Here is a 13,304-nt window from a genome sequence, read left to right as displayed (position 1 = left end):
TCCTGAGGTAGGTAATAAGGTTTTTATATACATGAGAATTTTTATTCCCTAATGGTTGGATTGTTCTGAATTCTCAAGTTTCTGGCATTTATATCCTTTTTCTTAAAGAATCAATCTCTTTGTAGCTAAATTTCTTTGTATAAGTTCTTTTGTCATTGGCAAAAAAACTTATGAATGTTCTGAGTAACAGTTATTGTTGAAGAAGACAAATAGGATAATCATTAGAGAGCAATATATAATTTGGTGCCAAATAAGGTATATCTTACATTTTATTTTATTTTTGTTTAGATTAAGGAGTGTGATCAGAATAGCTGTGTAATACTTCTAGAGTTTTTTTTCACAATATTTACGGTTGGAATAATATAACTTAATAGATCTCTCTGTATGCCCAATAATTAAAAGTTCATCCCAATGTAGCCATATCAAATATTGACATGAGGATGTAATTCATAAGAATTTAATATATTTAACACACTAACATCGTCCTCAAAATAATCCAACCGGTGCATTGCACGGGGCAATGACTAGTTTTAGTAAAAAATTATAAAATATGCGATTGAGAAATTATAAAGTTGTAAATTTCATGAAATATATAATTAAATATGTGTTTGGATAAAAAATAATAATAATATATTGTGATCAAATATAGAAAGTAAGGCTGGACATGGTTTAGTTCGATTCGATTCTGAACCCTAAATTTTTAAGTATTTAATAAGTGGAACTGTCAGATCCAAATTTAACTATGGAGCCATTTGGGTTCGGTTCGGTTCAGTTTCAAGGTTTTGTGTTATAATTAAATTTTTTAATATTTAAAAAGCTACATTAATTCAACTAATGATTTGTTCAATCTTAACTCTTACAAAATAATATAGTCCAATCTAATGTGTTTGTCTCTCTCTTTGCAGAGTTCTTTATAGATTTGATAGTTAAAATCACAAGAAGAGGAAAATGGCGAGCTCACAATAATTAAGCCCCTGTTTATTTTACATTATTTCCCCATTAAAATAAAAAATATGATCGTTATTCATCACATTAAACCACCAAATTTGAATTTTTACCTCTTATGTAGGGTCATAACGGCTATATTTTTCATTCTTATTTTTATAAAAATGAGAAACAAACGTCTCCTAGGAGAGGCATTGTCAAGCTTCAATTCGATTTTTCTAGAACGGTAGAAACGGTAAGGTAAAGTACAAATTTAGATAAAATTTAGATCAATTTGATTAAGTTAGCTTTGAATTGAAAATTAGAAATAGGAAAATCATATTTTTGGGTTTGAGATAAATCAACTAGTTAACAAATTTGTTTAGAAAAAAATAATTTGGCTTATTTAAAATAAATTAATTAAGAAAATTAGAGAAATTCGGTTCTTATTCGATTATTGGATTCTGGATCTAGATTCAAGAATCGAATAAAACCCGTCGGTTCATGATTCAAATACCTGTTCGGATATTTAACTTAAGAGGAATCGTTCGGTTCGAAAATTTTGTCTAGCCCTAATAGAAAGTCTACACTAGAATCTTGGTGGCCTTTGGAAGATTTGCAGAATTAGTCCTTAGTCTTTATCACTTATAACAAATAAATGGACAATTTTTAAATTGTACTTTTCACTCTTCAACCTTTAGATCCTTCGCATGTTTGTCCTTTTTACTTAATTTCGTCGACCTTTAGATCCTTTGCAGGATAAAAATGTTCATTTATTTTTCTGTTCACTTCACTATTTTATTGATATTTTATCATATGTCAGCCAAAAGTTCATTACTTTAAAATTTTTGTAATGGAGTTTTCAAATGAGATAGATAGAGCTTTATTGTTTTCTTCAAATGCCGCCATCCGTCAGCTACCATTGCACCCTTGACCGCCTTCAAACGAGAAATCCTAGCTCCGACACTACTAGATTGAACATCCACATGTTCTCAATACGCTATGAATTCACAATGGGGCTAGTTTTCTGAATGACCGGAATATTGGTTCTATTTTTCATAATAGCCTTTATTATTGGAATACTATTTTACCCTTACTTTTATTATTTGCAAGATGTATCCTGTGTCTTTTAATTATTAGGTCTTTCAGGGTTATATCTTACAATTCTTCCGCTTGGATCATAGGTTCTTAGAACTAATCTTGGAAATCTTAGTTCACTAGTATTATCCTTAACTTTTCTAAGTCTTTCAATATTTCTTCTCCTTTCGAAATTCATTAATCAAGACTTATGTTTAGATTTTTTATTCTTTCAAACACCTCTAAATATTCGTTGTATCTTGATAATTCTTCAAAGATTCTAGGCTGATCTTTTTTAGTTATGTATTCTAGAAATATTCCTTCTGAAACTTTTTCTTGTATATCTTTACGTTTGGTTATAATATCTTCTACCTTTTTTATTTTTCTACTAGTTCTTACAGAATCAAGTCTTATATTATTCTTGCAATAATAATCTATATCTCTATATATTTCTTCAAATTTTTCTTGGCCAACAGAAAATATATCTTCAGATTTTTCAGCTAATTTATGTAAAAGCGAAATATCTTTCTCATCTAAATATAATTTCGGATCATTATCATTACTAGAAGTGGATGTGGATACTTGTGAAGTGTTCATCAAAATTAGTTAAAGCATAAGCATGTAAAAGCAAGTAAATAACTTATAGTAATCAAATAGAAGTAAACAGGCTTTCCCTCCAGTATGCTCTTATAGATGCTTTGCATGTACTTAATCAGTCTTCTGAATCAAGTAAAAGTTTTTTCATTTGGGTCCACAACTGCTTCCGCAAAAGACTTTTCAATTAAGGTTGCGTTTCTCACTCTAGAGAACTAGCCGTGTTACCACCAACGTTATCTCACAGTATTCAGAGTCTCTGTTTTCACCTCTATTCAGACTCTTTTCAGAATCAAGTTCTTATTTGGAATGAAATTTTAAAAGATGACTCACGCACAATGTGCTACGATTTAGTTAGAAAACTGTCTTTTTCTCCTAAACTATTCATCAAAGACGGGTACTTTGGCATGGCTAATATCCATTCAAAATCAACGTTTTGAAAATCTTTTAAAATCTCTATCTGTACTGTCGAGAAATCATGAGAAACTTAACGAAATCCTTTTATGAAAGTTTTGTTAAACATAACAAACTTCATTTAAATATTCATAAACTGAAATAGTACATGCTTACAATCTATATTTACATACCTTTGGTACTCATCTTATGAAGTTTAGAACTCCATATATGATTACCTTATTACAAGCTTTGCTCTCATCTGACTATCTAATATTTCTGAATACAAGTAGTGTATACATATTACGAAAGATATCTCTTTTTGATTATTCAGAGTGTTCTTCGAGATGATCTTTTCTTTTTCTTCTTCCTCCTTTTGTAGAAGATTTTTAGAATCTTATCTTGACAGGTGTCTCCTTCTTCTTTTTGTTGGGTAGCTCCGTAATCTTATCTCTACCGATTTCTCCATTATTTTCTTGCTCTGTGGACCTCTCTTTTAGAAATTATCCGCCTTCTTTGAATTTGTCTTTCACTTATGACAACCGGTAGGTGACTAGTCACAATTATGAAGACTTTCTTGTACTATCTTCTGTCTTTTAGTAGTCACAATTTTCTTTAATAAATTTCTTTATTAAAGTAGTGATAAAGTGTCACTTTTGTTGCTATCGCTTTTCCATCTTCGAATTAAAAAATTTTACAGGGAATTCTTCATTGTTGAGAGATGCTTGACTCTTATCTTCTACTACGCAGTATTCACAATGGTGGTCACTGTAGTTCCAGAGTAGTTTGCACAGTTTTTTCGTCATATCTTCTGATCCATGTACTTGGTTTGAGATAATTGCGGATAATAATTGGTCAAGATAACATATATCTTCTTTATTTGTAGCCATCCTTGCATTGGAGTAGATTATATGGTCTTCAGATGCATAAATCCATATTTTTTCTTTCTCGGTAATAGTCTGAGTTACATGTTCAAATATTTCTTTGTACCCTTTTGCTCTTCTGTAGGGCATCATATTTATAATATCTTGGTATCCATTTTTAACAACCTTTTGACTGGTTGGTAAAAAAATGTTGGTTTGTAAGTCCCATTTTAATAACATGGAATGATGGATTCAAATGTTCAAGAACGGGATCCCATTCCATAGTTGCTGAATGAAATCTGATGTGTATGTTTGTTGTCTTGACTACTTCAGTATATCTTTTTACAGCTTTCCTGACGTTGGCTGGAAGCTGGGCTATTTCTTTGCTGGGATATATACAGAGTATATTTCTTATTTCAAAACAGTTTCATACCTAGTTGGCTGGTGCTCCTGGATAGAAGTTTATCTTGTTGTATTTTGCATAGTGGAGAGTTTTCATCCACTTTCCTATTTCCAGATACCAATCTGATAAAATATAAAAAAATAACAATAAAGAATATGACTTCTTCATGGTTATCTTTTCTGAAAAATTTTGCCTCATAGCATATTTTGACAATATCTTTTAAATCTATTATTTCAATAGAAAGTCTAGATTTAGTTTGGCTCTGTGAAGAGTTACCTTCGCTTTTGATATTTTGAATATCTTCATTACCAGTGATAAGCTTAAGTATTCATTGTGAAGGGGATCCTACTACCTTCTTCTCTTTCCCTTTATCCTCGGGGAGAGCGCTAGTATTTACTGGTCTGTGTGAAGGGATACTAGACTTGGTACAAGTTACTTCTGCCTCAAGGGCTATATTTTTGCTTTGAAGGCTATCTTGGATATTCTGAATTTGTGCTTCCAAATAGGAAACTTTTATCTCAAGTATTTGGACTTTCGTCCTTAGTTGCTCTAACTCCATCCCTGCTGAGATAATCAGGAAGAAAGTTAGTTTTACCTTTTATGTATTCAATATCAAATTTGAAGTATGAAAACCAAATTTGTATCCTGATAATATATCTATTGGCAATAGATGAATCAACATTATTTTTCAAAAAAGTTTTAACTTGATTATTATCAGTTCTAATCAAGAACTTTTTTGGTAATAAATAATCTTCATATTTTTGAACTCCCCTTTTTACAGCAATGAGTTCTTTCCTATTCGTCTCATTTCTTGTTTCAACTTTTTTGAATGTTCCTGATGTATAACCTGCAAGTATCTCAGGACAAGAACAATTCTTTTCATATTTATATTCTTTATGATTCTTTTTAACCTTTAATACTGCTCCCCAATAATTATTTGAAGCATCAGTTTCAAGGATAAAGAAATCTTCTTCTTGTGGAATTATAAGTTTGGGCAATACCTTTAATTATTCTTTTACCATTCTTATATTTTCACAATCTTGTTTTTCCCAAGACCATATTATATTTTTTCTTAATTTTGGAAGAAAATAATTTTTTAGTTTAACACAATTTTCAATGAATCTTTCAGCATAATTCAATATACCAAGGAAACTTTGTAATTGTTTGTTATCTTTGATTTCTTCAGGAAATTCTTGAAGTTTCTCTCCAATATGAGTTTGCAATTGCAATTCTCCTTCTTTTATAAATAATCCTAAAAATTCTATTTTCTATTTTAGCTATCTTAGCTTTCTTTTGAGAAAGTGTAATACCATATTTTTTCATATTCAATGTTATTTGAATGAATAAGTAAATCATCTACATATGCAATATAAAAATAAGTAATTGGTTTAATTACCTCATCCATTCTTCTTTGGAATATCTGTGGTGCATTTTTCAACTCAAATGACATTACATTCCATTCGTATTGTCCTAAAAGATTGGGGATACTAAATGCAGTTAATGGTTTACTTTCTTCTATAAGCATAATTTGCCAAAACCTGACTTACAATCAAATTTTGAGAATATTTTTTTATTCTGTACTTGCTTAATAAGGGTGTCTTTATTTGGCAAGTAATATCCATCAAATTTGGTAATTTCATTTAAGTTTTTATAATTTATCACCATCCTGACTTTTCCTCTTTTTATCTCGCTATGTTTTCTAACCATAAAGGCTGGGCTGTATGTGGATTTTTACTATACCTAATCAATTTGACTTCTAGCAGTTTTTTTATCTGGTCTTTAAATTCCTTTTGGTCATCTACACTATATTTCATGGGTTTGACTCTTACTATAGTGTCTGTATTGATTAATTCTATTTTTGCATTTACTTTGTCTGTATTCCATTTTTCTAATGGATTTTCAGAATATGTTTTAGAAATTTCTTTTATCAATTTTTCTAACCTATTTTCTGTTGTCATTTTTAGGACTGTAACTAGTTTAAATTTTTCTGTACTCCAACATCCACCACACTGAATTGAGAAACTCTGATAGTTTATGTATTTATATGCTATGGTAACAGCCTTATTTATTTTTGGTGTAAATATTTTGTGTGCACAAGGAGTTGTGAACATATATTTATCAATATATTATGTAAATGGGGCATATTTTAATAGAAAATTTTGTCCTAATAAAATATCACATCCAATTGTGTTTGACATATATATTGTATCAACAAATACTTCTCTAAAAGAAATTAGAAAAGGAACTTGCGTAGCATATTTGCTGTATATTACCTTATTTTCACCTGCTGTTGTAGCGGTGACGATCTTCTTCGAATTATATTTCCAGTATTCAGATGGTAGTACATTTGGTAAGCATAAGCTTATTGTACTTCCTGTATCTAAGTAAGCATGTAATTTAATTCTGCAATAACTTTTTATATTGAGTATAATTTCAATATATGGACTCATGGGATTAATATTAATTACTCTTTCCATGATAACAATGATTTCATATTTTCATCTATTCTTGATATGATGATTGGATTATCATCAACTGCTATTTTTAAATATCATTGGCAGATTTTATAAGAACTATATTCCTCAAGAAAGTTCATTCCTAGTAGTATAGGTGAACGTTCAACTCCATATTATTCATCTTTATATAGAATTATTTCTTTAGTATATTCTTTCTGATCATCTCCCATAAGTATAAGAGGGAATTTTACATATTTTCTTATTTCAAGATTATTTCCTAAATAATCTTTGAATATATATGGTTCTAGTATTTCAAAATCTATTAAATGACTAAAAAATTTAGTATTTACATGACTTTTATCTGCTCCAATTTCTATGAGGACAAGAAGATTTTTCTTATATCCTTCTTGATTTACATATCTTATTTTGATATAATATTGCGAATTTGATGGTTCAGCAATACTTAATTTCTTGAGTTTGCTTATCTTAGAGTCTTGTCTAGAATGGAATATTGCAATAAGATTATCTCCTTCTAGGCTGACACTATTTCTTTTTATCAATTTTCCTTCAGAATTAATTTATCTAGTTTATTTGTGGAAATCAAGCATTATCTTTTTCTGGTATAGTGATTTCATGTTCTTGGTATTTCCTAGGAGGTATATATTGTGCTAATTCCTCAAAATCTTTATGTATGATAATATTATCAGTTATTTTTCTTAGATTGTTATGATGGCTAGCACTAAAAGCAAAAATTGATTTTATGTTTATACCAATAGCTTTACTTTTTTGTAATATTTTCAAGGTTCCAATTCTATAATATAGATTGAAATTTTGGTCAATATTTTTATCAATTAGTGATATTGCATAATTTGGTTTTGCAGTAAATATTATATTTTGATAGACTAAGTTTCCTACAATTGTTCCTGATAGAGCATCTATAGGATCTTGTAAGATTCTGTTGTCCATACAATATATTTCTATGAGTATGTTCATACCTTCTCTAAATAATTCTTTTACCATCATTTGGATTCCTCCTATTTCAATGCATTTCAATTTGTTTCTTATATTTTCCAGAATTTTAGATAACTTTTGTTTTACCCATTCTTTTGTAATTATAGGAATTCTTGTTTTTCCTATAGTATCTTCTATATTGATAGACATTTCTTTATAATTTATACTTACAATTGTTTTATTTACTCTTGGTAGTATTCCTAAGAATTCTTGATGGAATACATCTTTTTCTTGTAGGTCTAATATTTTCTTGGTTATTTCTTTGTATTTCTTAATATCAAATGTAATTTCTTGATTTATACCTTCTATCGAGTCTTCAACTTCCTCTGTTGTTTCAACTTCTATTTCTAGATCTGCTTGTTGTATCTCTTGATTCATATATACTATCTTCTCAGAGTCTTCTTTTGATGAGGATGTATCTAATTCATAAATACTACTGCATTCACTGTTTAAATCTCCAAAATATTCAATTGGTTCTATATCACTATCATCTTGGAATTTTTCATAAATTCTAAGAGTTTTTATATTCTATCTATTCCTCTTTTTAGGACATTGAGGGGGCAATGTGTCCTTCTTCATTACAGATGAAACATCTACATTTTTTAATATTTTTTGGTTTAGATTTTTTATTCCAATTTCTTTTCTTAAAATATTTTTTGTGTGGTTTAAAATTTCTTTTCTTAAATTTTTTGTAGTTTTTGAATTTTCTTTTATATTTCTTCTTATGGCATCCAAATTGTTCAATTTGGCCTATATCTTTGTAACAATACAAGGAATTCTTTCTTATTTTATATACTTTCCTACTCTCTAGAGCTTCTCTGCATCATGTGCCTATCATTCTTTTTGTAAATTCAATCCTACTTCCAAGACTATCTATTTTTACTCTTCCTTCTTCTCCTAGAGGTAATAATTTTTCATATTCTTTTAATAACTTAATTCCCCATGGGAATGGTAACTTCGTAAAATAAGACTTTAATATAGGCTTATTTTCTTAATAATCTCCTTGATTTAATATATAATATAATTCTTCAAATTTACATGTATATCTTTCTAATTCACACATATTACATATCTTTAAATTTTCCATTGCATTATTCCTTCATTATATTCATCTTGTTTTCTATCTTCTTCATTAGAAGCATATCTCTCTTCCAAGAACTCTGTTTTTAAGGTTTTTTCAAACTTTTTTAATATTTTTTGTACATTTTGATCATTTAAAGTATTTCTATTATCTAATGCTTCAGTTTTATGTTCTCCATACTTTATTCTTTCTTTTATAGATTTTGGTAACTTTCTCCACCATTCAGAAACAATTCCTTTGAATGTATGTTCTATAAATCCAAAAATTGTATATGTTTCCCATTTATTAAATTGTATTGCTAAGTCTGTACTTTTCATTTATGTTTCAATAGTTTTATTTTTATCTACACAGTCTAGATCTAATTATATTCCTGTTGTGTGGATTAGTTCATTATAAGATTTCATTGGATTTATTTCTTTTATGGATTGTTTTCTTATATTTCCAGTGTATCCTTTTTTTGTTTTTCTATATTGATTAATACCTTCTTTAATACGTATCGTTGTATGATAAGGATAATCATATTCTTCATCACTACTAAATTCTATTTTTATATTTCGACTTATTGATGGATTAGTATTCATCTTCGTATTTTCCATTTTTTCAGTCAATTCTTCTAACTGTTTTTTATATTCATCATACTTTTCACTAGTAGATTCTAAAAATTTTTGTTCTAGTTCTTCTACATCTGTAATCATATATTGATTTTCTTCATATTTTTTTCATTTGTTATTTTCTTTTTGTGTTATCCTAAAATTTTGAGGTGGATTAATTATAATCCTATCTTTTTTTTTAAGGTTTTTATCTAAAAGAGCATTTCCTATTTGCAGATTATGTTCTAAATTTTCTAGTCTTTTGTATATATCCTCAAAACTTTCATTTGTTGTGTTTTTAGTTAAGTAGGGATAACTTGGGTTTTTATGTTTTTCAATTTTTTTCAAAAAATTTTCAATTATATTTTTCTCATCCACTATGTTCATCATAATTTTAGGTTTGTAACATGACTCTAATATCATTTCGTCGGAGTGTACAGCGGAGGAGTTAAGATTTTGAATCCAATTAAAATTCATAATTATTTAAAATATTACAATAGAATCTATAAAATTCACTATCTTTTGTCAAAACTTTTTCTTTAATAATTATATTTAATTTGTTAATTCTTTTTTCTAGTTTAAGAATTAGTTTGTGTATATTATTTTCTATTTTGATTGCTCTATCATCTATATAAACATTTTTATATTTTAATTTTGAATATAAATATTCTGTAAAGAAATTCGTCAAATCTTCTTTTAAATAATTTAATTCATTATCTATTGCATTCCTTAGATCAATAAAATTTTGTATAATATATGGGGTTAAATTTATTAAAGATTCATGATTTATATTTCTTTGGGGACCTAATTGAAGATTTTTATACATTGTAATGGCTTTGGTCGCAAATTCTCTATGAGGGGGTATTTTTGGAAAGATTATTATTCAAAGGTTATTCTTCAAACAATTATTTTTTCAGGTTTAATCCCATAATTCACTCTTAGATTTAAGTTTTTTGCAGGTATTTCCTCATTCACAATGGCTAAAAAAAAGTGATCAATCTGAAATTTTGGGCATTAATGCTTAATTCTATTAATAAAGTATTTACAGTTGAACTATCCAAACTTAAACCTGTGAGAGCACTACTTGCTGGAAAAAAAATTGCAAACAGCTTCTCAAAAAGCCATTACCTTCAAGCCGTGTTGAGCCGGAAGTTTATAATCATTTTGATAGTAAGGTTCATTTTTCATCCTCATTGTGTATGGCACTGCTTACTACGAAAATCTTCAGAGAGCAGATTCCCAATTAGCTGTTGCAACCTCTCAGCACCAGGACCAGGCTTAAACACTGAATTGTTACCTCGCAAGAAGCAAGGATCGGCCCCATTTTCCGAGCTTCCAACACACCATGCTCCTGGTGCAAAACGATTTGTTCGACCAAGCAACTCTTTGTCGATCTTGTCTAAAACTGGATCATCCTTGTGAAATTTCCGAGCAAAGGAGGCACTGCTGTTTACCATTTTATTGAAATCCTTGATCGTTAAAGAACGTGGGTGCTGTTTAGGAGGACTGTCCCAAGCAATGTAGTGGAGATCGTGACCTATAGCAGTGTTACAGAACTCTTCAGTATTGCAAATTACCGTGTGAAAATATCCTTCTGGGGACGAGATGAAATTTGTATAGTACATGAGGATTGTCCGGGGGAAGTTATCCCACCCCCATATGCAGTATTCCACGAAAGAGCGAGTTAGAATCACCCATGCCGAGCCTGCAGAGAGAAAGAATAAGACTAACACGTGCAATCAGCATGCAGCATCACCTAATTCATGCCCCTTTACTAGCTGCCAATTATGCCGATTATCTATTATGGACAATATTAACGAAGATTTTTTTCTTCAATAATATACATCCAGATATGCACTAAATATGCATTTACTCCACGACTAAACCTCGGGAATGGGATAAGAAACACACCAGTAAACAACTTAAAAGATGTCGGTAGTGAGCGACGTTGAGTAGTCCATGCAATATCAGATTTTTTAGACAAGTAAAGACCAGGATCAACTATGATAGGCTTTGCTCTCTGGTTCCTGAAAATATCAGCATTCATATAAAAACCGATATAATCTTTAGGTTGAATCAAAACACTATTGCTACTTGTCCATGATATATCGGTACTTACAGTTTCCACCCATAAATCTGTGTGTGCTCAATGAAATTGAGATTTCGAGACAGATTGGAGAAAACGTGCAACATATCTGCACAATGAGTTAGATCGTCACTGCAAAGAAGTATACACATAAAATAAAATTAAAAAAAAAAAAAAAAACCATCATTCTTTTCTTTTTACAATTAACGGTTGAACCATAAAATTTAGCGATGAGTTCATAATAGTTGGTGACTAGCAATGCAGAAAGTTAATCTGCAATAATCGGAATTTTTCCTAGGAATCACTTCGAAGGTCCTAGGATTGGATCCAAAAAGTAGATCAGAGCATCAGAATTTTCTAAAAATATAAGATATAATTACATTAATTTACCAGGGCAAGTTTGTCCAATGAAAATAGAGATAACAAGCTCTGTAAAAGAATATCATTGATCAAGTGATTGCATTCTTAATTTCTTATTTCCCACAGTAGCAATCCTGACAGAAAAATATATTGATAGACAACAATGATCGATATATTGATTCCAAATCTGAATGAAAATTATATTCTAAGGACAAAGAAGACCAAGGAGTTAAAAGCATTCGCATGTCCGTTCACATAAGATAGAGATCATCTACGGCAGTTTTGTTGTTTTGGATCATATAATTGCACGTTTCTTTATCAACTTTGTTGACAATCACTTGTTCAAGAAAGAAGGAATGAATCACTAGAGACATCATAGACGATGCGTTGTGGCTAAAGTCATTTTTCACAGTTCAACTAATTACGGCAACAAGAAGTTTTAGAGAGAATAAAGGTACACTTGGCAAAGCTTTTGAAAAGTCAAAAGGTGCTACTGAGACTAAGAAGCTACTTTTAAACATATATGAATAATTTTTTAGAAGCTGACCTGAAGTAGCTTTTTCAATAAGCTCTTCTACGAGAAGCGAAAGCAAAAGCAAGAGTAGACACCAAGCCAAACTGGCCCTTATTCTCTTCAGAGTTTACATGCTAATGAGTCCCACTCCTTCAACCCCACCTCTCTGGAACCCAGGATTAATAAACAAAAAACTCAAGAAAGGACTGGAAAAGTAGAAACAAGTTTTTACAAAGCTATTACGAGAAAAATTAACTTTTATGCAAGCCCACTCATTTCCCTCGTCTTAAAAAGATCTATAATTCTGTTATGAAGCCAAAAGTATAATATAGTATAATCACATATGATTTGTAATTTCTTTACTCAAGAATGCTTTTAAAGACTGATTATTTGTTGTACATACGTGTGCATTTTAGTAATGGCTTAAAAGCTTTGCATTTTCTAACTCAAAACCCTAAAAAATTTATGTATTTACATAAAGGGTATGCAAGGAGACTATATCTTATATAATGGGAAAAAAGGGTAGACTATATAATGAAATAGATATTATAAAACACTTATTAACCAGAGCACCCCTGTGGGATCTAGCTGACATTGTGCAAGACACCTGGTGGGTCGAATAAAATCAAACGAGATCTGCCTAAATGTAACACAATCTAGAGACTTCAAGCACACAGGAAGATGCACAAATTAGGAAAGTGGTGGGATTAGTATCGATGGTGAACTCTAAAATCTAAACATCCTTAGACTTTGGTCAGCATTCTCCCGAGTAACGGGACAGAGAGATAAGAATTGATCGACGGCAATCTCCATCCTGAAAAATTGTAGTTTTCCAACCTTCAAGACGTATACCAAACAATATATAGTGTGTTTCAATCGAACATGTCATCAATAAAAGTAATCAACTTCTTCATTCACCCCGATTACAGCAACTCAAAAACCGTAGTCCCCC

The 13,304-nt window shown here is 30.0% G+C and overlaps 1 protein-coding gene across 2 annotated transcripts; it reads right to left on the bottom strand.

Annotated features, from left to right (window-relative positions):
* Positions 1-10,383: 10,383 nt before the first annotated feature.
* On the bottom strand, positions 10,384-13,298 carry LOC111386978 (beta-glucuronosyltransferase GlcAT14A-like). Of its 2 annotated transcripts, XM_023011481.1 has the most exons (4): positions 12,386-13,298; positions 11,512-11,587; positions 11,304-11,419; positions 10,384-11,097 (listed from the first exon to the last, which is right to left on the bottom strand). In XM_023011481.1, the coding sequence occupies exons 2-4, from the start codon at positions 11,583-11,585 to the stop codon at positions 10,583-10,585; spliced, it is 705 nt and encodes a 234-aa protein (XP_022867249.1). In that variant the 5' UTR covers positions 11,586-11,587; positions 12,386-13,298; the 3' UTR covers positions 10,384-10,582. The 2 variants fall into 2 exon arrangements, with proteins under 2 accessions (XP_022867249.1, XP_022867248.1); XM_023011480.1 differs by having other exon boundaries at positions 11,512-13,298.
* Positions 13,299-13,304: the final 6 nt, after the last annotated feature.

This window comes from Olea europaea, unplaced genomic scaffold (assembly GCF_002742605.1).
Source record: "Olea europaea var. sylvestris unplaced genomic scaffold, O_europaea_v1 scaffold383, whole genome shotgun sequence".
Taxonomy (NCBI): domain Eukaryota; kingdom Viridiplantae; phylum Streptophyta; class Magnoliopsida; order Lamiales; family Oleaceae; genus Olea; species Olea europaea.
The sequence above is the reverse complement of the archived record's forward strand: the minus strand, read 5'-3'. Positions and strand labels throughout refer to the sequence as shown.